The sequence below is a fragment of the Pseudorasbora parva genome, chromosome 15, assembly GCF_024679245.1.
Source record: "Pseudorasbora parva isolate DD20220531a chromosome 15, ASM2467924v1, whole genome shotgun sequence".
In the NCBI taxonomy this organism is placed as follows: Eukaryota; Metazoa; Chordata; class Actinopteri; order Cypriniformes; family Gobionidae; genus Pseudorasbora; species Pseudorasbora parva.
This window is the reverse complement of record NC_090186.1, coordinates 38,944,894-38,970,241: the sequence shown is the minus strand read 5'-3', so window position 1 is coordinate 38,970,241 and position 25,348 is coordinate 38,944,894. Positions and strand designations below refer to the sequence as shown.

Sequence of the window (25,348 nt, the reverse complement as noted above, 5' to 3'; positions counted from 1 at the left end):
TGGAAGAGCGATCGTAGCGTGGACCATTTAGGTACCACTGAGTTATTTTGCCGGGTTTTTGTGCTACAGGTACATTTTTCTCCTTAGTAATCACCCCAGCAACAACTAACAGCTCCGCAGCGGCCAATGAGCTTGTGCAGCCGCCTCTGTCCTCACTTCCTCCGGCTGCGCTGCGCTGGGTTTGGCTTGGCACCATCAGCCAGCACGCAGCCATCTTGGACTGAGCTCTATCTGGACTGGCAAGCCCACACTTCAGGATGGGAGGAATTTAATCAACCTGGAGTGATTTAGAGCAGATTGTCTGGAGTCAAGGGACGAGACTTTGCATTCGGAAAGCTTACATCAAGATCCAGAACCGGTTTTAAGCGGACGCCCCCCTCCCCTTTTCCTTGTCTGAACGCTGTGTGCAGTTTCTGAGGGGCCTGTGAACTGTTTGTGCTTAGTTTACAATAGGCACTTTTCCCAAAGTTTTTTAAAGTAATATTGGTTATGACCTGTTGGTTGCCAGATCTTTGTGGAGAGTTGCTCCTTTGTGTCACCGGTGACCTGTTGTGCCGTTATGCGTCTGGATAAAGTATTGCATTAACCTGGATATTTTATTTGTGCTGGAATTTGGTCTCGATGTCGATCGAATGCATGATCTTCATCAGCTGGTGCCCGGCAGCTGTCCACCCTCCAAACTGAAGGTTGCTGTGATCAGACAGACTTGGACTGCAAGATCCACTTTGGAGATAAAGACACATTAAAATGTCAACTAGAACACCACTACCTACTGTCAATGAGAGAGATACAGAAAACGTGAGTATGAAAAAGCCCTGCTAATTCCATTTATGTTCTTTAGGACTTCACAGTCTTTATTTGATGGATGCAAATTCCATTTTTCAACTTTAGAGCGGGCTCAGTCGCGCTACATATGGATGAATCTATCAGCTGGGTTGTGAACGGGCTTCCTATAGTTGTGACATTATCTAAAGTTATGAAACTAATTGTTTTATATCGCTGCATAGGCAAGTAGTCTTATCCGTCGGTGTGTGTGTGTGTGTGTGTGTGACACTTATCATCGGGATCATTACGGCGTGAGTCTCACGCGCAGCTTTAGTCCGCTAAAGAACTGTCAAGTCACCCTCATGCGACTTCCTCTAACAATATTTCTGATGCAGACAAACAATGTTAGCTCTCGAGTTATACAATGTAGCGGAATTTCTGCTAGAGTGATAGTTACACACTGCATTTCCAATAAAATTACACATTGTAACGATATTTTAGCTAGAGAGTTACAGTAAACAATGTTTCCTGTAGTTTGAAACATTGTTTCAACTTCGTTGTGAACTTTTGTTACTACCTCCATGATAATAATCCAGTAAATATATCTCTGCTACAATGATCTAGTGTAACAATATTTCTGCCACAATTTAACAGTGTACAATTTTACAGAGTAACAATCAACAATTTTCTGCTACAATGATTTATGTATTAATGATAATATTTCCAGTACATCATAAGTGTTTCCACTGCACTGATAGAATGTAACATTGTTACACTTTAGCTGAAATAGTTACTCAAGTGAGTTAAAACAGTGTCTCCTATTGTTTGAAACAGTTTCATCTCTATTGTAAACTTTTTTACTACCTTGATAATTTCCGCTACAAAGTAACAATGAGACAGTGTGACTATTTCTGCTTTAGTGTAACATTGTACAAAGTAAAAATAAATATAGCAAGTTGTTTCCAATACATCATAAGTGTTTCCACTACACTGATAGAATGTAATAGTTTTCTGCAGTGTTTTGATGTTACACTGTTTTTTTCCACTAGTTATACAATATTCCCGCTACAGATGTACAATGTAACTGTTTCTTATAGTGTGAAACACTGTTTTTTGCTCCTGTGTAACCGTTTTGATAACTACTGTGATAGTGTAACATTATTTGTGCATTATTTTCAATGTAAGTAACAGTATTTGTCCATGTTTCCATTATTGATACGATATAAAAGAAAATCTACATATTGATACAGTGTATCAGCATTTCTGCTAAAGTGATAGTTACACTGTATTTCATCTACAATTATAGTTTGTAAATATTTTTCCGCTTCAGAGGTACAGTGTAACAGTTTCCAATGACATGAAACAAGTTTTCCGCTCCAGTGTAAAAGTTGTTTTCCAATAGTATTTCCACTACATTTTTACAGAGTAGCAATATTTCAACCATAAAGATATTTATATATATATATATATATATATATATATATATATATATATATATATATATATATATATATATATATATATATATATATATATAATATAGTGTAACAGTTTTCAGTTACACTTTGTTTTAAGATGTCATACAGTATAATAATCAATTTAACTACTGAGTAATATTCATTAACTACATGTATAGGGTTAGGTTTATGGTTAGTTGAATGTATTTATAATATATAGTAATTTGTATAGAAGCTATATGTGACAAGGACACTGTAAAATGAAGTGACACCCATTTTTTTGCTACACTGTTTTTTCCAAACAGCATGTCACATGACCTGGAGGAAACCGGCTTTTTTTTTCCTCAGGTTTAAATTTGTATGAAGTGTGTGTATGTACAAGGCTTTATAAGTGCAGGCGATGTGACCCATCACCTTTTTTCAAGTTTTGGTTTTAGCTGTAACTTTTCGTAACTCTCACAAGGTAAAAGTACAGCTAATCCATGCATGGTCAAAATACAATATACATTGCTTAAGTAGTTTTAGATTTAATTTAAAAAACTATCTATTAACATTTGGTCGTGTAGTTTAAATTGCATCCATAAAAAAAAATGGAAATATAAAATTGAATGCCCCACTTATTTTTAAAGCTCGTTGAGTTAGTGTCTATAAAAAGCACTGTATAAATGAAGTTTATTGTGCTGGAGCTCTTGTGCGTCATTGGTTAGAAAAGGGACACACAGATAAGCGAAGAGACCTTACCTGCTTTATTATGCGGTCTCACCACTGGTTAGTCCTTGAGTGACGACTATTCCCTTCTTTGGTACCCAGAGAGAGTTACAGAGTGAGAGAGAGAAAGCTCAAATCATCTGCACCCGTCGGACCTCTAATGACAAGTGTCGGAAATGTTTTCATGCTCCTCTGAGCATCGGTTTGTGTCAGGCGATCGATGAGCTGTCAGCATCACAAAAACAGAGCGATTGTCAGTTTTGATGCCATTCAGATCGCCAATGCTAGAATGAAGGGCTCCCACTCTGTCAAGAGGCACCGCATAACTATAGTAAGTGCTAATTACTCATTTTAATTAAGCTGATTCAATTTAGGATAGAAGGAAAAGGCTGTTCGTAATGTGCAAAGCCATTCAGAGTCAGAGAGGGAGCAGATTTGTTGACACGAGAAGGTTTTAATGTATAATCCACTAGAAGCCGGTCCAAGCTGTGAGGTTTTAGAGCAATTTGGGGAAATGTTTAATCAGAACCATAGTGAATGTTTATGATTAGCCGCTTTAAATGTGTAAAAACTGACTGAATTGCATTGACTGAATACTGCTTTAACTGAAGCTGTATTGAGAGACATTTAAAGTGAAACTATTTTTTGAGATCGTATCAGCAAAGATAATGTTTTTATGGGTGTCTTGCATGTAGCAATAGAGAAATATTACTCTGTGCTCTAGAATGTCCTTGATGAGAGCATTCGTCCTAGAGTGAAAATTTAGGGCACAGTCTTTTTAAGGATCTCTCATGGTCCTAAATAATGATTAGGGGTTCAAGCACGAAGTGCTGAACACCTATTGTATTTGTACTGATTTTTATTATTATTATTATTATTATTATTCAGCCGAAAAACGCATCGTGCAGACCAAACCGTAAGGGCTGGAAACTTGAAACTTTGTCAATAGGTAGTACAAAAATCGAGGAAAGGTTATCAAATTATGAGCCAGATTGGCCTATAGGTGGCGCTATAGCAATCAATTGCGCAAAATGGCTCATAACTCCTAAACCGTTTTGTCCACACTCAAGTGTCTTATATCATTGGAAAGCTGAGACCTTGGCGAACAAAACGTATATCTCCGATTTCATTTCCGTCATTAAAATTTTTCCGCCATTTTGAATTTTGTTGAAAACCTACTTTTACGAACTAGTCCCTGGTTTTTTGACCGATCGGAACCAAACCAGTGCCAAAATGTTGTCTGTAGTCTGAATATCAACATTCATTGAGAAAAAGTTGAAATTTCGATTCACAGAAGATAAGGGGATCAAAATGGACGCTCAGGGCGGAGCCTATTTTACTAAAAAGACTATAACTCAAAAATGAAATAAGATATCTTCACCAAACTTGGTACATGTGTGTATGGGCTCATTTTTTGGTCTCGATAAAAAAAATCGCGACGATTGACCACTTGGTGGCGCTATAATGTGAAAAAAACATGAAAAAAGCTATAACCACACGACCGCTAGTCCGATTGACCTGAACATTGGTATGCAGTGTCTTGGTCCAAGGCCCCATGTATGTCTATGAGGACATTGGCGTATCTAAAAAAACATGGCCGCCATCGGCCAATAAAATTTGAGCACCTATTAGATGGGGTTAACAGAGGTCGATCGGAACGAAACTAGGTGGGCATGTTTTACTCATGGTCCTAGAGGTCTGTAAGAATTTTGAAAGAAATCGGCCACTAGTTGGCGCTAACTCAAAAGGGAAGCTCAAAAATTCACAAAAATTGTTGGGTATATGAAGCATGACATGCTGATGAAGCATGCAAAGTTTTAAAGAGATCGGACTATAGGTGGCGCTATAACTGTTAAAAAGCTATAAAAACCATGCATTTCCTATGGTAAATTGCCTATATTGGCTGTAAATGGACTTTTCCATCTATTATTTTAGTGTTTAAAATCTTGCTAAATAAAACTTAATGTCTTTAATGCCTATGTACTTTAAAGGCCTTAAAGGCTTGAACCCCGCTAAATGCTGCTTGCAGCTTTAATTTTAAATGGTTTTGCTCTGGAAACTTCAGTTAACATAGTTTCAGACTTGGCGCTTGATGTTTCTACTAATGTGTTTAAGTTTTAAGTGTTCAATGTCTTATTAGCCAAGAAAGAAAGAAAAAACATTACAGACACAACAACTGCTTTTCTACAAATCAGACCAGACTTTTTTTCAGACCCCCCCCACACACACACAAACACACACACCACCACCACCACCACTGTTTCAATGGATAAATGCATCCTTATTTCATCTAATCAAATAAACAATATTACTCAAAGCTGAGACGAATCACATAAATTACAATGTGGCCATGCTCTCACAATGCAATTTAAAATGTTTCTTTTCTACCTTATCGGATGGTTTAAAATATCTCTGTAACTTAAGAAATACCTTTTTGCTGTTTCTTTTACTGTATAATGTGACACATTTCGTAAAAACAAAAAAGATATAGTGCGGGACTTAATCCACTGGGAATTGATTGGATGCTACATACTGTACAGTTGTGAGATTGTCATGAAGACAAGCTATTTTTTTTCTTTGGTATAACGTTGGTGGATTAAAACCAGATAAAAGTATTTACTCACTATTAGTTTAGTGTATATGACTTGTGACTTGAGGATCTGTAATGGGAACTGATGCTGTGTTCCCCACATTGTGAAATGGTTTGTGAGCAGTTCCTGTAATTGCTTTTGATTTCATCCACTTATTTCTGTTACTAGTATCCTTTGAACATGGGTAACTTAATAACCAAAAGCTTAATGAATCTCAGGTTAGTGCTCCAGTAGCTTAAAATCAGATGCGTCATCATGAAAAAAAAAAACAGTTCTCTTTTGCGCTTGAACTGACAAAAACACACAAAATAATGCCTTTTGATTTTGGATTTTGACTATGCTCATATCCACAGTAAATTAGTTAAAAAGTGTTAAATAAACACAAAGAGTTGTGAGAAACAGATGTGTGTGTAGGATCTGGGTCATGTGTCTCAGGTCTTAAAGGGATACTTCACCGCTTTTTCATATTAAATTTACGAGTTGCAACGAGTTGATACATACCTCTCTAGTGCGTGCTCTTGATCTCTCTGACGCGCGATGACGATATGATAGCATTTAGCTTAGCCCACTAAGCCCAGTTCATTCACTATGGTACCAAACAGAGATCAAGTTAGAAGCGACCAAACACCTCCACGGTTTCCCTATTTAAATACAGTTACACGAATAGTTGAACGATCAAGTATGATGACATAAAATAAAACGTGGCGCTTTTCTAAGCGGATTAAAAAGGAGAACTATAATGTATGGCGGAATAGCACTTCTGAGAGTACTTCGACTCGGCGCCGTAAAAAGTCCTCCCTCACATCTCCCCCTCCCCCCTATTGATAGAAATGAGAGAGGGAGGAGGAGATGTGAGGGAGGGTTTTTTAGCCAGGACTTTTTACTGCGCCAAGCAGCAGAAAGCCGCCTTTATGTGACACACATATAGTAAACCCAAGAGTTGATCTATGCTGCGCATAATATCACCTAATTAAAAAAAACCACAATATATTTGACCCACATTCTGTTTTCTATCATGCACCGTCCACTTTTGTGATGACGTAAGATGAATGCAAATGCACCAGGGTTCGATAGAATCAAGTTGAGCGTGAAACCAGACCAATCAAAAAGATGATGGGAGACGGTGACACGTTGGTGATGTAATGGGTGTTGCGGCTCAACACTGTAACACCGGTAACAGACTTTCGCACTTAGTCTACTGTATTGCGATCCAAATCACAATGATTCTGTAGTTTATAGAAGTAGTTCTCATAATGAAACTTCTATCATTATTTACTATCCTTTATGTGCAGCATAATAGGTGATTCAAACCTTTCTGACACATCTCCTTTCTGTTAGTTTTTGGGCTGTATGGAAGTGTTAGGGTGTGTTCACACTTAGCATGTTTGTTTCAATTGATTGTTCTGTTAGTGCGGTTTATTTAAATGAGTGTGAGCGCTGCCATACACCTCATTGTTTTGGATATTGGTATTTGGATATAAGTTCTGTCGCGGAATATGCATAATAAAAACTGACCAATCAGGTTGTGAACATATCCCTCTGCCTTCAGGTTCGGTATCGTTAGGTTTGGTGTTAAACTGATTCTGTAGTTTAAAGAAGTAGTTCAACTCAAAATGAAACTTACGTCAGCATTTACTATCCCTTCTGTGTTTTCTGTGGAGCATAATAAATTATTTGTCAACTTTCCTTTTATTTGTAGTGCAAAATAGATTAAAGCTGCAGCTGAAAGGCATGTCGTAAGGTTTGCCTCTTTGTCGCTGTCTCTGTTTGAAATCTGGAATTGCAGTTATTTGCGGAATGATTATCTTTACATGGGTTGTGGATCGTCACGGCTCCTCAGCGCGGATGAATCAAATTTGAGGAGTAATATGTGTAGGCTGTCAACCACCGGTGTGGACACTGTACAGATACTATACTACATCTTGAAAGTACGACCAAGGTAAAAAAAACAGCATAAACTATTTAACAGCAAATCAACAGTGATTTAAATCTAATGATTGATGAGCTTGTAACACATCAAGCCGTGCAAATTATAATTATTGTTATACCATGTTAACAACATCAGCATTGTGTGATGATGTGTGTATAGTTTTACCTGTAGATTTGAATTTCTGTACAGTATAATCTTTTGCTTTTAACTGCGGGTGAATCTCCAATTGTCACTGATAATTGTTGTTTGGTCCTTTCTGGATTACAATCCACCATCAAAATGATGATTATTAATTATTCCAGCTGCTGTGAGGAACATGCGATCCGCTCCTCACATGCGTTACTACTACTAGCTAGCCGGACGGCTTCTCTGTGTTTACAGACGTGATTTAATGAGTGATGCAAAGACATGCTCGAATTTCCCGTGGAAATCCACCAGTACCACTCAGATTGTGAATCGGGCTAAGGTAAGAAGATACTTTTGAACACTGGCTGGTTATGTCCTTCAATTTTAATATTCTGATAATTTGACCACAAAAAGTTATGGACAGCAGCTTTTAGTAATAATCTGCATGACTAATCTTGGTCATGTCTAAATGAATAGTAGAACTAAAACCCTGTGGAGTTTGAATGTCAAACGTAAGTTAACTTTACCCAGATCTTCTAGTACTAGACGATTCTAAGCACTAGATCTCTTTTCTTTGCATGACTCAGTGATGCAGGCAACATCTTGTCGATCTGTCTACTCTCAGGTATTGTTTCAGCCTCCAGCCACATCATACCTCATTTCCTGCAGCCCGTTTACAGAGACCGTTTTCATTTTTCGTTCTGTTCATCTACATAGGAAATTATTATCAAGATGTTTGATCATTTAAGTCCCTCTGTTCCAGATGGACCGACATGCTGCTTGAAAACGTATCATAGATGATTCCTCTCTGTGTGAGCCAATGGTGTCATCTCTGCCTTTTGTTTGCTCAGTGATGCTAACATGCTATATTTCTACAACCATGGCCACTAATTATCACCGCTCATCCATTACCGTTATTGATTTGGTGAGCTAGCAGTGTGTTTTTGTCTTTTGAGCAATCACCACAGTTTGAGATGTCAGTGGAGCCGAACTCACTATTTTACATTCATATAACTTTACATTCAATGTCAAACTTATAGTTTGAAATGCTCTGTCACACTTATAGCTTTCATGTTCACATGGTGTACAAAAAGGACCAAGTATTAGTTATACTTGACTGGCAGGAAGACAGTTGTCTTTAAAAAAAAATCAGTAAAAACATTTTGTAAAAGCACCATTTCTAAAAGGATGCAGCTTCAGTATTTTTCAGCGAAAGAGGAAGTCAAAGCAGAAATCCAGGATATCGTCTGACATTTTGTCCAGATTACTTTATTTACATGAGGGGAAACTTTTTAGGCACCGTAGTGTAGCACAAACAGATGTAGACTGGAACTCTTTGACTGGCACGGTTCACCGATATATATCCTTGTAGGGAGGAAATGAAGATATTTCCCCCGACGAAGCTCCTCTTTGAGGTTGTCGGGTTCAGATATCTTCATGCAGTCAGCATTTGACATTCCCTGTATTTTCATTGGCTGGCATTTAATGACTGTCAAACTATCAAAACAAATGTGGCATACGGAGATCTCTAAAGTGATTAGAATTTTAATCAAACCTTTCTGACATGTTTTGAGAATTCAATTGATCTAGTCGAAAGCTGTTGGGCTGTATGGAAGTGTTAGGGTGTGTTCACACTTGACATGTTTGGTTCAATTGAAACGAACCCTGGCGTGATTTTTTTTGTTCGGTTCATTTGCATAAGTGTGAACGCTGCCATCCGAACTCTGGTGCACACCAAACAAGCAGACCGAGACCGCTGAGAAGATTGGATTCGGCTCGCTTCCAAACAAACTCTGGTGCTGTTCAACTTCAACCGAAATATGAACACAACACAGACCAAATACTTCTTTACACAAGTTCCTTAGCTGGTCAAAATACCATCATAAGTAGGCTACACACATACAACTAGTTTAGTACAAAGCATTGTTTTGGATGTTCGTAAAGTTCCGTTGTGAAATATATGTTAAAAAAACAACCAGGTTGTTAACATATCCCTTTGCCTTCAGGTTCAGTATCTTCTTAAGTTGTGTTAAAATAAAGGTGTGCATGCTAAGTGGACCATGACTAAATCAAATAAAAAATTGGTCCAGATCAAACAAACCAAGTGAACTGTACTACAAGTGTGAACACACTCTTAGTACCATTCAAAAGTTTGGTTTTGAAAGATGTCTCTAATGCTCTCCAAGGTTGCATTTATTTGACCAGAATTAAATTATTCTAATATGCTGAATTGGATTGGATTATCAACAATTTTGAAGGCATGCAACTTTTAATCAGTAGTGTATTTTGTCTTTACTCACCATCTTTTTTTTTTTTTTCAACTGTCTCCAGTCCACATCACACACAGATGGGCGGAATGAAGTGGCGTCCCGACCGGGGCGGTCAGGTGCCCGCTGTCGGAACTCCATTGCCTCCTGTGCCGATGAGCAGCCACATATCGGCAACTACCGGCTCCTCAAAACCATCGGCAAGGGCAACTTTGCCAAGGTCAAATTGGCACGACACATTCTTACAGGACGAGAGGTGAGCTTTATGAAGATATGAATGGAGAAGCTGGTTGATTATTGAGTGTCACAGTAGCACTTTACGTAGAGGCAATATATATCAAAATATGTTTTGTAAAGTAAAGTTATATATATCACAATATACAGTATATACATTTTTTTAAATTATTATTTTGATTTTGAGATGTAAAATACAGAGCCCTGCACATGCCATGTGGGGCACTAATGTCTTGGCCACAAATTAACAATGTTTTATAATTTGTGACCACTATATATATATAAATAAACATTTCTCGCATGTCATGTGCAGGGCTCCGTAGAAGTATGAGCCGGATTTGTTCTTGACTGGTTTTATTGGATTCAGTCTGATGTTGAGTTGAGCTGTAGAGATAAAACCATCAAATTGATGCTCTTTTACTGGCTTCTTGTCAGATCTCATTGAACAAGGCAGTAAAATGTGTTTTTTTTTTCTGCAGGTGGCCATAAAAATAATTGATAAGACACAACTTAATCCTACCAGCCTCCAAAAGGTAAACATTTTAGGATTTTTGCTGAACTAAAAAAATCCTGCCCACCTCATTCTCAGTCTCCCCTATCTTTCTCTTTTTTTGCTGGTTTAAGGCCAAGAGTGTGCAAAAATGGAATTCCCCCAATTGTCCTTGTGGAGCAAATTAAACATTAACCAAATATGTAGATAACGTTTCTGTACTTCTTTGCAAGTAAGAGGGACTGTTGCCTTAAGGACACTGGTTTTTATTGTCTATTTTTATAATCATCATAGTTTTGACGTCAGCTGATGTTCATTTTCATCAGCACAAGATGCAGACGAAAAATCAAAGGGACTTCTGTTCAGAGTAGTGCATGATGGGAAAGCAGTAGATGATATAGGAACCCTCAGTGGACTTAGATTTCAGAGGCAGCTAATAATAGCATACGCAGAGAAATCAGAATGAGAGGCTCGAATAATAACTACACATTTGCAGAGAGCTTAGATGGGACACTTTGCTCAGCGTTGGTCTCCTGGACTTTGTTGTTTCCTATGTGTCTGTTTTTTTATATTTCTCTTTCTCTGGATGGGCCATATAGATCACATTGTCACATTGAGGCCAATGTGAGGTGTTGATGTTCTCTTCCACTGGCTGCCCTTTTCCCTATAATTAGCTGGCACTTGTTTTTCCAGGCCATTGATTTAGGCCGTTTTCCATTTGCGAGCCGATTGACAGTCCATGGCTCAGGTTGTGTCTCTGGAGGGGAGGCGATGATTAGTTTGGGGCATAAGTGGCAAAGACTGGGTATGACCCAGTCCCAGGCCAGTGCAACCCATGGCTACCCTCAGTATGTATTCCCAACTAAGAAATTATGGGTGGAACCTCGGCATCCTGACCAAATTTGCCCATTGGCCTCCACCAATAGGCTGGTACGTTCTGGCGCAGTATATCTGCCATCAAATCCGCCAGGTGGATGCTGCACATTGGTGGTGGTTGATGATATGTCCCCCCTTCCATTTGTAATACCCAGTATACATTACATAAGATTTTGGGCTGTCCCAGACGAAAGATGATCAGCCGTCGCGATTTCAGTGGTAGTTTTTTGACCTTACTGTATGAGGTAAGACCTTACTGTATACCTCATACCTTACTGTATGAGGTAAGACCTCCTAAACGTTGGTCTTACCTCATACAGTGAGAGAGGTTCAAAGATGGATGTTGCAACAAAAGATAGCCTGCGATCATTTTGTGTTTGCTATTATGACCTACATTTACGAACAAGCCAATAAAAATGCACTATGAAATGGCGTCTTGATCAAGGGGATGTGGCGCTAAAACTTAAAGCTCCATTTGCATGCCACGTTGGTCTCTTTTCCCTATCCATGACCACATCCATATTCTCCGCTTTTGCTTCTTTTTTTAGCGCACATAAAAACCACAACTGCCAAAGTGCGATTCAACGTGCTCTATTTGCTCACCACTAGCGCATTCTGATGATGATTTATTCTTCTATGCTAACTTGCGTCGTAGCCCACGATTTTATAGGTGTCATCATCGTACAATCTACATACATGTCGAACCCAAGTTTATTAGATCCATTTCGTAGTGTGTTTTTTATTTATCTTAAAGGATTGTCAAAATCACACATTATGTAGCAGGCATAAAGCGCTTTGAGTGCAGAGAAAAATGCTATATAAATGTAACAAATTCCCGTGGAAATCCACCATACCACTCAAATTATAACATTATTAAAAGCTTTCATTTGTGAATGGGGCTAAGATAAGGCCACTGGCTTGTTGAACACTGGCTTGTTGTGTACTTGCTCAAATTTATTTGAGATAATTTGTAACCTAAAAAGTTACGGACTGCAGTGTTAACAATAAATATGGATATAGCTTAAATTTACGAAAACAATTTTCTAATGAATGCAAGTTCGGTGGGAATCGCCTGTTAATTTTTGATCATTTCAATCTCAAATTTTCTCACTAATTTTAGATATGCGGTTATACACTACAAGTTAAAAAGTTTGAGGTTTATAATGTTCCAAAATATTTCTAAAATATTTATTTTTATTCATTAAAAAATCTTGAAAGAAATGTATTGTGGTTTCCACAAAACACAATCGTTTTCAGCATTGTTAATAATCAGAAATGTTTCTTGAGCAGCTAATCATCTTATTAGAATGATTTCTGAATGATCATGTGACACCGAATACTAGGGTAATGATGTTGAAATCCAGCTTTACATCATTATACATTGTTTTTTCAAATAAATGCAGCCTTTGTAAGCATTAGAGACCTCTTTCAAAACTCCAAACTTTTGAACAGTTGCGTACGTTTGAACCTGACTAGACTATAAGAAATATGACTACTTTGGTCTAAATGCCTCGGTTAACAAAAGTCAATTCTTTGGTGTCAAAGTTTATTATTGTTCCATCATAGTGTACATTTTCCTTTGTATTATTTCTCTCACCCTCTTCAAAGATGTTTGCCGTCTCTGCTCCTAACTCATGTCAGCGGGAGTGTGTAATGACTGCCCGTCTGTACTCCATAGTCCCAGGCAGGAGGCTGAGTCATTATCATTGCTGATTCAGACCCTGTAGCCGTAACTCACTTTCACTGCTTGACATTTCATAGCCCTGATATCTCATGTCTGCTCTTTCGTATTTTAACGGGGAAAGGGGATGTTTGGCTAGCGGTGTTTTTAGCCTCAGACGTCATGCCTGCGGACCGTTGGGTGAAAGTCTGATGCATAAGGCACACAAAATAGGTAGTGGTAGTGGTAGCCTAATGGGTCAGACTCTACACTGTAAGTGTGAAGTCAAAGGGGCCAGATGGGTGCAGTTGAAGAACCTGGCACTGTTTACACCTGGTATTAAAGGGTTAGTTCAATGTCGTTCGACACCTGTAAGACCTCAGTTCATCTTCGGAATACAAATAAAGATATTTTTGTTGAAATCCGATGGCTCAGAAAGGCCCTCATTGACATCAAGGTCAAGACAGAATGTCATTTCCTCTCTCAAGACCCATAAAAGGCACTGAAGACGTCGTTACAAAGTCCATCTCACTACAGTGGTTCTACAATAATTTTATGAAGTGATCAGAATAGTTTTTGTGGGCAAAAAAACAAAATAACGACTTAAATAGTGATGGGATGATTTTTAAAACAGTTTAGAACGGTAATGAATCAGTGTATCGATTCATGATTAGAATCATGTGATATTGGCGATCTGAATCATGAATCAATACACTGATTCATAACGGTTCGAAACTTTGTTTTAAAAGTCGGCCCATCACTATATAAGTCTTTATTTAGTTGGTTTTTTTGCACACAAAAACTATTCTCGCCGCTTCATAGAATTATTGTTGAACCACTGTAGTGAGATGGGCTTTTTAATGACGTCTTTAGTGCCTTTTATGGGTCTTGAGAGAGGAAATGACATTGGTGTCAATGAAAGCCTTTCTGAGCAATCGGATATCAACAAAAATATCTTCATTTTTTTTCCGAAGATGAACGGAGGTCTTACGGGTGTCGAACGATATTAGGGTAAATAATTAATAACAGAATTTTCATTTTTCTGTGAACTAAGCCTTTAAGATTTAGCTTTAGCTTTAGTCGTTTGGATCACAGGTGGATGACGCTAAATACTGGAATAAACGGGGTCTAAAACGTTTTCAGCTTGTCCACTTTCGACCACTTCCGGAGGTATTTGAAAATGCATTTAAACGGATTTCTCTTTAGTGTAAGTGCTCCTGTGTTTGAATGCGCTTGAACAGCCACACAAGATTGCCTGCTCTCCGCCTGCTGACCTAATACGGAAACATTATGGGAAGAGCGCTAGCCAGATGAGATTTTAAACACCCATATTTAGTTTGAAGACTGAAAACGTACCATACATAATTTCTGATTTCTAACACACACTTGCAGCGTTCATCGTGGTCTTGTGGCAGAAATAAATGCTGCTGTTCTTCTGTTCTGAATTCAGCTTTATCTTTCTATCTTATCTGAGTTGTATTATTATTATTATTATTATTATTATTATTATTATTATTATTATCATTTCTACCTTTATTTTAGATTCAGCATCAGCTGCAAAAACAACATTTTATAATGGCCGTTTATCAGTCTAGGGATCTTTGGCGGAGGTCTTGAGTGTTGCTTGTTGTGTAAGTGGATTGTTGTTTTCGTCTCTAGACTTGCTAATGAGACCCACATGTGGGAGTGAATGGGAAATGATGACCCCGTTTGGTTAAATTATACTATTGTCAGTAGTGGGTATCAGTAGTGGACCGCCCCAGACAATGGTTTGAATGGCAGTGCTAGAATTTGTCTAAATGTCTGACCCATATTGCCATAGTCCATGTCAATCCTTGCACAAATAAAGAGTATAATATCATATTAATGCTATAGAAGAGTATATTAAAGGGATAGTTCACTTCAAAAAGATTACTCGGACATCATTTGCTCATCTTTAGAAACCTGTATGACTTTCTTCAGTGAAATACAAAAGAAGGTATTTTGAAAAAAGATATCTTTTTTTATTCATATAATGAAAGTCAGCTTGGCACAATGTTGTTTATTATAATCCTTTATGTTTCACAGAAAAAGAAAGTCATAGAGGTTTGAAACGACATGAGGTTGAAGTGAAGACAGAACTTTACATTTTAGGGTGAACTGTCCCTTTAATTGTTTCTAGTTATGATTTCTGACCTGAAAGGTTGCCAGAATAATAATCATACACTGTTTGTTAATAGGCCGGAGGAGAACTGGTTAAATTATTTTTTGTTGCAATATTGTCCTGTTTAACACTGTGAAGCTGATTTGAAACAATCACCATTGTAAAAGCACTATATAGAAAAAAGTTGACTTCACTTGACTAGTTGGTTTCAGATATATTTAGCTGTTAATATATATACAATTAAAAAATGCACCTAATCACAATTGGAGTTTTGTTGCTTGTAGTTCATCTATGTTTGCTTTCAAGTCTAAACACTGACAACATAAACTTTTATATGTGGTTAAAATGTATAGTTTCGGGACTTCCGGTTTGACGAACTAGGAGATGGCAGCTTAGGGAACGTGCTCCCGACAAGTACGGACATTTACCCACTACAACCCGAATATTTAATAAAAACTTAGGTTACAGTGTGTTTCAAGACAGTGGGTCTCGAGTATGCCCAAAGGGAAAAATAAAAAGTCAAAGCAGACGGAGTTACTCGATGTCGAAAGAGCTAGCCAAACTTCATCGCCTAGCAGCGTAATGGAGGACGATGAAGATACACATAACGTCACGCAACTCGGAGCGAAGCAAAGTGAGACCGGTGACTTCGGCCTCATACTTAAAGAGCTGAGAGAGTTCAGAAAAGACAGCAGTCAGCAGCTGAATGCTATTCGGGAAGAAATTAATAAATCCAATACTAGGATCGAAGAGGCGGAGAGGAGGATCGACGCGACTGAAACACGGTTACAAGTGGCGGAAGATACCGTGCAGGAGCTGCTACACCTTCAGATACATCTAGACGCTAAGCTGACAGATTTAGAGGGCCGCTCCAGACGAGAAAACATTAGAATTCATGGCGTTAAAGAGGGGGTGGAGGAAAATTCCCCATCGATGGTGATTTATGTGGAGCGATTGCTGCGGGAGGGCTTGGAGCTTCCGTCTACATTTGAACTTCGAGTGGAAAGAGCTCATCGCGCCTTAATGCCGAGGCCGCCTGGGGAAGCCTCGCCGAGGTCCATCGTTGTCAAGATGTCAAGCTACAGGATGAAAGAAGAGCTGTTGAGAATAGCCTGGCAAAAGCGAGGATTCCAATATCTCGGGAAAAGAGTCAATCTCGACCACGATTATGCACCGGATGTCTTGAAAAAGCGAAGGGAGTATGCCGAAGCAAAAGCGGTATTGAAGGAGAAGAAAATCCGATTTCAGACGCCGTTCCCTGCCAGGCTCAGAGTTTTCTATCAGGAGGGAGTTGTGATGTACGATTCGGCGGAGGATGCTACGGAGGATATGGCGAAGAGGGGGTTCCCGGTGTCGGTAATCAAACACCCGGACTCGCTTTTGGAGCGGATCCAGCGGTTCACGTGGCATACCGTCAAGAGATCAGGGAACCGGCACAGAGCTGGCCGGGCTTTGGACTATAAGGAAAAATTACAGGCTTTTAGACACCAGGATTCAGGATGACTGTTAGTGAATGGAAAACTGCTCTGTACGAGTTTGCTGGAAATATAACGGGTGAGTCCGTTAAGTCGTTATTTTCTTTTTTCGTTCGGGACTCCCAGTAACGTCAGAGAGAGGAATTAAGTACTTTAAAAAGTCCTGCTTATTAAAGAAGCTTTGAACGGGCTGCATAACTAAGAGTATAATGTATACGTCGGTGAAATTTTCTTTTAGGCTGCCAAGACAAAGACGATATTATGCATGAAGGCCCTCTCCCACCTGTGAAGGGGGAGGCATTACCTCAGAGCCCTTTTTCCATCAGGGCTTCATCAGGGTCAATATTTAGACCCCACAGTTGGAAGTCTTTCTTTTTCTGTTATTATTGTTCCTGTTGGGTACCGTGTGTTGCAGCAGTTCTTGCTGCTGTTCTTTGTAGTTCGTGGGATATAACCTGTGATTCTCTTTGTTATTCATGGTCACTTAAGTTTTTTTTTTTTTTTTTTTTTTTTGTATTACATATATATATACATATATATATATATTTATAGCCTATGGTTTATTTCATTTCTCATTTTTCCCCCTTAGTTTACACTGAATGCAGCCAGTTAAAATAGCAACTTATAATGTGAATGGCCTTGTCAACCCCATCAAGAGAAGTAAGATATTAACTAAACTAAAAAGAGAAAGAGTTGAGGTGGCGTTTTTACAGGAAACCCATCTTTCGGAGACGGAACACGCTAAATTAAAACGATTGGGCTTTAAACACCAGTACTCATCATCGTATAAGGCGGGACACAGGAGGGGGGTGGCAGTATTGATATCCAACAAGACTAGTTTCGAACCTATTTTTGAAAAAAAGGACACAGAGGGAAGATTTATTCTCGTGAGGGGAAATTTAGGGGGCTCATTGGTTACTCTATTTAACATCTATGCTCCTCCTAATTCTGACTGGAAGTTCTTCAAACAGATATTTGATTTAATAGCAGCAGAGACCCAGGGGGTCCTAATATGCGGGGGGGATCTCAACATTAGACTAAACCCCAAATTGGACACCTCAAATTTACACACAGTCCAGCCCAATTTGATAAGTAAAAAGATCAATCTGGCTATGAAAGAAATCGGGCTAATTGACATCTGGAGAGAATTAAACCCTTCAAAGAGAGATTACACTTTTTTTTCAAATCCGCATTTGGCGTATTCGAGAATTGATTATTTTCTTACTTTTGCTCGAGATTTAAACAGGGTAGTTGGCTGCGATGTGGGGAGCATGGACCTTTCGGACCATAGCCCCATTTATTTAAAATTAAATCTTGAACAATACCGGAAAGACACCTTATGGAGGCTAAACACATTGGTACTGATTCACATGAAGGAACAAATTAAGAAGGATATTGCCGAATACTTAGAACAGAATGACAATGGGGAAGTTCTCCCCCCAATATTATGGGATGCATGTAAAGCTGTGCTTCGAGGCAAGATAATTGGATACAGTGCTCACCTAAAGAGAGTAAGACAAAAAGAGCTAATTCAGTTGGAAGTAGAATTGAAACAATTGGAACAACACCACAAAGACACAAATGATAAAAAAATTAGCGAGCTAATTAGGAAGAAAAAGAACGAAATAAATGAGATTTATACAAAAGATATACAAAAAAAGTTAATTTTTACAAAACAGAAATACTATGAAGGGGGTGGGAAAGCCAGTAAATTATTAGCTTATAGGCTGAAAAAACAACAAGCAGAGAATTCAATTCATAAAATAAAAAATCCTATTACTAATTCTATGCTTTACAAATTAAACGAAATACAAGATTGTTTTGAAAATTATTATAAAAAACTATATTCACAGCCTCAAATAGATGGAGAGAAAATGGAAGATTTCTTTCAGAAAATAAATCTGCCTAAATTGAATAGTGAACAAAGTAGGAATCTGGTAGCAGAAATAACAGAGAAAGAAATTCGCTCAGCCATTTCGGATCTTAAACCAAATAAGGCTCCAGGTCCGGACGGGTTCCCTTCCGAATGGTACAGAGTCATGGAGAGTTCTTTGACCCCTGTACTGCTGTCTACCTTTAATTGGGTCCTTAAAGAGAACAGTATACCCCCCTCCTGGAGGGAGGCGGTAATATCTTTAATTCCGAAGGAGGGGAAGGACAAGTCTGAATGCGGCAATTTTAGACCAGTAAGCGTATTGAACCAGGATTATAAAATATTTACCCATATACTAACCAAACGATTAGAGGGACTGCTACCATCAATTATTAGTCTTGACCAGACGGGTTTTATTTGTGGAAGACAAACTCAAGATAGTATCAGAAGGGCTTTACACGTAATTAACCATATAACAGAAAATGATTTAGTTGCAGCACTAGTGGGGCTGGACGCGGAAAAAGCCTTTGATTGTGTAAATTGGTCTTTTTTGTATAAAGTTTTGGACAAATTTGGATTTCATAGTACCTTTATTAATACATTACGAGCTCTCTACGATAGCCCAAGGGCAAGAATTAAAATAAACGGGGCGGTCTCTAGCCCCTTTACATTAGAAAGAGGAACAAGACAGGGGTGCCCAATTAGCCCCCTCTTGTTTGCAATCTTTATTGAGCCCCTGAGCCAATGGATCATTCAGGACAACAATATTAAAGGAATTGCTATGTATGGGAGAGAGCAAATTATTTCATTGTTCGCTGATGATGTACTGGTGTATTTGACTGTCCCTGAGCAATCTTTGGCACGTCTATTGGAATTATTGGAGGAATATGGATCCTTCTCAGGATATAAGCTGAATGTTCCAAAAACACAAATTCTCTGTTTCAATTACAGCCCTTCTGTAAATATGAAAAATAAGTATAATTTGAAATGGGATTCAGTTTTAATTAGATATTTGGGGGTAAACATTCCAATGGACTTGACAAATTTATTTTCACTTAACTACCTCCCCTTGAACAAAAAGATTAGGGAAGACATAAGGAGATGGGATCTTTTACCTTTTCTTAATTTTGGATCACGCGTGGAATCTGTCAAAATGGTTATTTTGCCGAAATTGCTGTATCTCTTTCAATCTCTTCCACTAGATATACCTGACCATCAATTTCAGGAGTGGGACAAGCATATTTCAAGGTTCATTTGGCAGGGACGTAGGCCAAGAATTAGATACCAGAGTTTACAATTGACAAAAATCAAAGGTGGGGTCGCTCTCCCATGCTTAAAAGACTACTATACCGCTGCTCAATTGAGGCCATTAGTATGCTGGTGCAACCCAGATTACAGTGCTAGATGGAAGGAGATTGAAGTTGCTATGTCAGATGAATTTCCAATTCAGGCTGCTATTGGGGATAAGGACTTGTCATACAATTTAAAAGAATTGGGAAATCCATGGATATGTTTGGCACTTAAGATATGGAGCAGGGTAATATCTCAAAGTAACCTGAAGGAGGGGGTAAGGGTCCTGAGATGGTGTGCATTTGATACCGATTTTTTGCCTAATAAATGGGACGCAAGATTTAAGAGATGGACTTCGCAAGGTTTAACAGCATACTGTACATTTTTGCATAAGGGGGTTATGAATAATTTTCAAAATCTGAAGAAGCAATTTGGTTTAGATAAGGACGATTTTTATAGATTCCTTCAGGTCCGGCATTATATTGACCAAATACAGAAGAGGTGTACAATAGTAGGCTGGGATGACATTCTGTTAAATGTGTTTATAGAGGCTTATCTTGCTGGCTCTAACCGGAAGCTCATCTCAAGAATATACAAGGGGCTTCAACAAAGAAAAGGTAGTTCTTTGTATATAAAGCAAAAATGGGAACAGGAAGGAAACTTTGTTCTAAAGGAAGAAGATTGGGAGAAATTATGTGAGATACAGTGGAAAACTTCCAATTCGACGTTATGGCGAGAGTTTTGCTGGAAAAACCTTATAAGGTTTTTCATTACTCCAACTCAAAATAAACACTACACCAATTCTTCGGCATGTTGGCGACAATGTGGGTGCCACGAGGCAAATCATTTCCACATTTTCTGGTCCTGTACATTATTGATTCCATTTTGGCAGGAGGTGTATAAAGTCTTGCAAAGTATTTTTCAGGTGGACATTCAATTTAAATTTGAGTCTTTATATTTAGGGGCCTTAACAACAGAAAATGTTTCTTCTCATGTCAAATACTTATTTCAGATCCTAAGTGCTGCCAGTAGAAAAGCTATTACTAGAAGGTGGTTAAAACCAGGGAAACCTACCGTTGAAGAATGGATTGACATTATCTATGACATTTTTAAGATGGAAAGGATTACTTTTGCTTTGAGACTGCAACAGGAAACTTTTTTGAAAAGATGGGAAAGATGGATAACGTATATCACCCCATTACGCCCATCATTTGTTTAAAGTGGATGCCCTTTTTTTTTTGTTTGTTTGTTTTTTTTTTTTTCTCTTTTTTTTTCTCCTTTTTTTTCTTTTCTTTTTTTCTTTTCTTTTCTTCTCTCTTTCTTCTTCTCCCTATTCCCCCCTCAGTAGAGGGCTTTATGAGGCATTGAGGTTTACCCCATTATGTTTGTTTTAGTTCTAGGTCGGATTTTACTATGTCTAAAAAATGGTTATGTGAATGTAATGTAGATTGAAGGCCTAATGGGTCCCTGCTTACTTTGAAACTGTTTATCGAACCTGTGATGCTTGTCCTATGTTATGGATTGTTAATATACATATGATGATGGCTTAACGAGAAACATGACAGGTATCATCACTGACTGTATTGAATGGACCTGGAAAAAATCAATAAAAAAAAGAATTAAAAAAAAAAAAAAATGTATAGTTTCTTTCTGGGACAGTGGAGCAACATATTAATGATGCACATTCAATTTGAGTGCATATAAAAATAATATCACTTTATTATTATGTTTGATAATACATGTTTGCATTTTATTGGGGAATATATTTAACGTGTGTTTATTTAACATCCCATATCACCATTATTATTATAATAATTATAAAGTTGTATTCATATTCAGGATACTTGTGGTTATCATCTCTTTGCAGTTTATCACTTAGCAAAAGGCATTCCTAGATCCTATCGCTCCTTACAGTGCAATAAAAAAAACATGAAATGAATACTAGATATAGAGGAAAACTGCTATGCTTAATACTGAGTCAGTTTTTACACGTCTTGGAGCTGTTTCATTTGGCACGCAGCACTTTGCCGTTAACCTTAATATTTAAATTCAGCATCCTCCCACACAGCTTAGGCCCTCTCACAGACAATGACCACTTCTGTACTTCCCAGAGCTTTTTCTTCTTCGTCTCTCACCGATGCCGTTTTCATTTGCGTTGGTGTGACCTCTTACGCAACCGTGGAGAGTGGGAAGACGGCCTCTGGCGCTAGTTCCATCTCCTCGTTTAAAATTAACCTCTTTTTATGTACGAACATCAGGTTGGACTCAGCGATCGACAGACGCTGCGATCGAGTCAAGGTCGAGAGCACGGAAGCACGCCGAGCATTCAAAAGCTAAAAGAAGCGGGTGAGCGTCACCGTGGCGTGTTTCAGATCGGGCGTGTGGGCGTGCGTGGGTGTTGATGCAAAGAAGTTCCGTTCAGCGATACCAGATTATTATTTTTTCTGCCACCGGTATCCTAGAAACTCACATGCGGCGTTTCTTTCTTGCAGCTAGTGAATGAGGAACATCTGAGATCAGGGGATGTGAATGAAAATGGGATGAGTCACCATTTCTCTCCTGAGAGAAGACCTTAAATCTGAAGTTCATTCTTGAGCTCATCGCTCTTATTTTTTCTAAAGCAAAATCGGCCAACACCTGCTCATATACGTTTATTTCTGGTGTGGTGCGCAGATGGTTCAGCCTCTCCTTCATGTGTGGTCATGAGGAAAGGGCAGGTGCCTTGGGGTATTTCATAAAGTACAGGTGCTCTTCTGGAAGTTGCACAGAAAGGTTCTTTAGACTATAAAATGTTATGGGGAAAATGGTTCTCTAAAGTACCTTTCACAAAACGGTTCTTCTGTTGTAGAAATGTTCAACGACCGTCAGTAATATCTAGTGATGCAAACTACACAACTTTTTATTAAAAGGTGTCCATTCTGAATTGAACATATGTATATTAAAGAATAAAATATTATTTGCAAATAGTTTTAATTGAAAGGATAATTTATCCAAAAATGAACATTATCCCATAATTTACTCACCCTTAAGCCATCGTAGGTGTATATGACTTTCTTCTTTCAGCCAAACACAATCAGAGTTATATAAAAAATGTCCTGGACTGGCTCTTCTGAGCTTCATACTGGGAGTGAATGGGACCTTAGATTTTGAAGCCCAGGTGCATCTATCACCTATAAAGGTAATCTATATTGCTCCAGTGGGCTAATAAAGGCCTTCTAAAGCAAAGTGATGTTTTTTTTGTAAAAAATAAATAAAGGAATCCATATTTATAACTTTTTAATTTATAGGCTTCTGGTAACAGCCGTACACAAGTCGCGTTCCAGCAGAAGTATGACCTCTGACCCGTGAACTGAAAGGAAAGTGTGAACTGTAACCCTTTAACTGCAACCCCCCACCCCCCAATCCGACGGGTGAATGCAATATTGAATTTAACCCAAGACGGAAATTTAAAAAAGGGTTAAAACATAAAACAAAGCAACCAATTGCATCAAAAAACTCTTTATTATATGATATATCCAGTATGGTGAGAAACGTTATTCCTTGAGTGGGCAGACTTCATAGAAGTTAATTCAACCTTCTACATGGGGAGAAGGATATCAAAAAGTGTTAAAATATGACAACTAGCATCTGGTGATGGTAGCTATTGAAATGTTGCTCACGTTATCTAACTGCAATTATTATAGGGATTTCACTAATATGACAATTTTGGCCATTACAGATAACCAAATTCTTTTTATATTTTAAAAGCCGATAACCAATGAATTGACTGATAAATATTAATATAATTTTTGAGAGCCTGATTACAAAAACATAATTTTATGTAGTCTATATTACAGACTTGTGCTACACACGTTGAACTTCACTGTATTGTATACTTTTAAAAAAAAAAAGTGATTCCAATCACATTCAAACAATATAATCATGGCAAATAGTGCGCATCAGAAGTGTCTCATCGGAAGTAAATAATCCATTATTTATCAGCTTTAATATATCGGTCAAATTTTCTCATTGAGCCGATACCGATATGGAGCTGATATATCGTGCATCCCTAGCAATTATTGTCTAACTGTCTTTTATCTAACGATAAATCTTATCTAAAGAGTGCTACATAAAATACAGCTACTGGCAAGGTTTCTGAGATGTCAGCTAATGTCATTTTATCAACTTACCTGTGTGTGTGTGCTTTAGAAACACTGACATTAATGGGGTTCAATAAATGCTGGAACAATTCAGTGTTTGGAACTATTGGTTGCTCCAAGACACGCGTTACTTCAGCATTCCCGATTTTCTATGGAATTTTATGGGAGTGTCATAACTCTGTCTTTCAATGTCACTGGCTGTTAAAAAAATAAAAATAAAATAATAATAATAGATTTAATTTATAACACACTTTTCATTCTGAAGAATCTCAAAGTGCAACAATAGAAAATGGGAAAAATAACAAAAATGAATAAAAAGTAAAAATAAAGAAAAATACAAACAATAAAAGCCTTTCTGAACATAAAAGCTTTTTATGTTCAGCTTTAACCTGGTTCAGGCTCTGTACTGCTCTCAGCTCACTGGGCAGGTGGTTCCAATGCCGCGGTGGTGAAATATATCCATAGAAATGCAAAATTCTCAGACCGAAGACATGAACTAGCTCTAGAAGAGCTAGTAGAAGATCATGCGTAGCCATCTCAAAATGACAGTGATTACAACATGGCATGAATGCATATTATTATTTTGTATTCATATTTAATTTTTAAAACTCTTAATTTTGTGGTTATGCAAAGAGTTGAGTTGGTTCTTGGAAAAAGCATACCTAAATGTTGAAGTTTTTTCTCAATTGTTTAAGGGATTAAACAAGGGTTTTAAAAAGTAATATTGCATAGATTTTATTTTATCACCCTAATTACTCTAATTTCTAAATATATTTATTCAACTCATCTGGTGAAAATTCCAATATTTTTTCATATAATATATAAATTCATTTATTATATATATATATATATATATATATATATATATATATATATATATATATATATATATATATATATATATATATATATATATATATATTACATATTATATATAAATTAAATTAAATTAAAAAAATTCTCCCAATATTGTGCAGCTCTAATGCAAAGCAAAGGTGCAATAATGTTTCCAAAGCCACAAACCCTCTGCAGTCTGGCAGCGTTTTGTGGGCCTGTCGTCCCGCTGGCATTGACCTCATTTTCTGCTTGCATCATCCAGAAAGCAATGCGTCTGTGCAGGTCCGTTTGTTACTTGTTTGACTAATTATGTCTGGATTTGACCTGAGTTTTCGTAACATCTGGACTGCTTATTATTCCTGTCCTCCTTTGGTTATTAGTTGAAAAAAATGTTTTAAAATAAAGAAGCACAAGCAAGTGAATTTACTTTTTAAGGATGTCAAATGCACAAATGTGGAAGTAAAAATCCAACAAGCACAAAGGCAGG

General features: G+C 37.8%; 1 protein-coding gene across 9 annotated transcripts in view; it reads left to right on the top strand.

Moving 5' to 3' along the window:
• Positions 1 to 25,348, top strand: part of mark3b (MAP/microtubule affinity-regulating kinase 3b) — a 107,640-nt gene that overhangs the window by 26,565 nt on the left and 55,727 nt on the right. For 3 of the 9 annotated variants that reach the window (XM_067418031.1, XM_067418036.1, XM_067418033.1), the window contains exons 4-5: positions 9,909 to 10,100; positions 10,558 to 10,611. In XM_067418031.1, coding sequence (XP_067274132.1) covers positions 9,909 to 10,100; positions 10,558 to 10,611 — 246 coding nt within the window. Of the gene's footprint in view, positions 1 to 141; positions 799 to 3,047; positions 3,262 to 9,908; positions 10,101 to 10,557; positions 10,612 to 25,348 lie in introns of those variants that run through there. The other 6 variants (XM_067418034.1, XM_067418037.1, XM_067418039.1 and 3 more) reach the window with 6 other exon arrangements.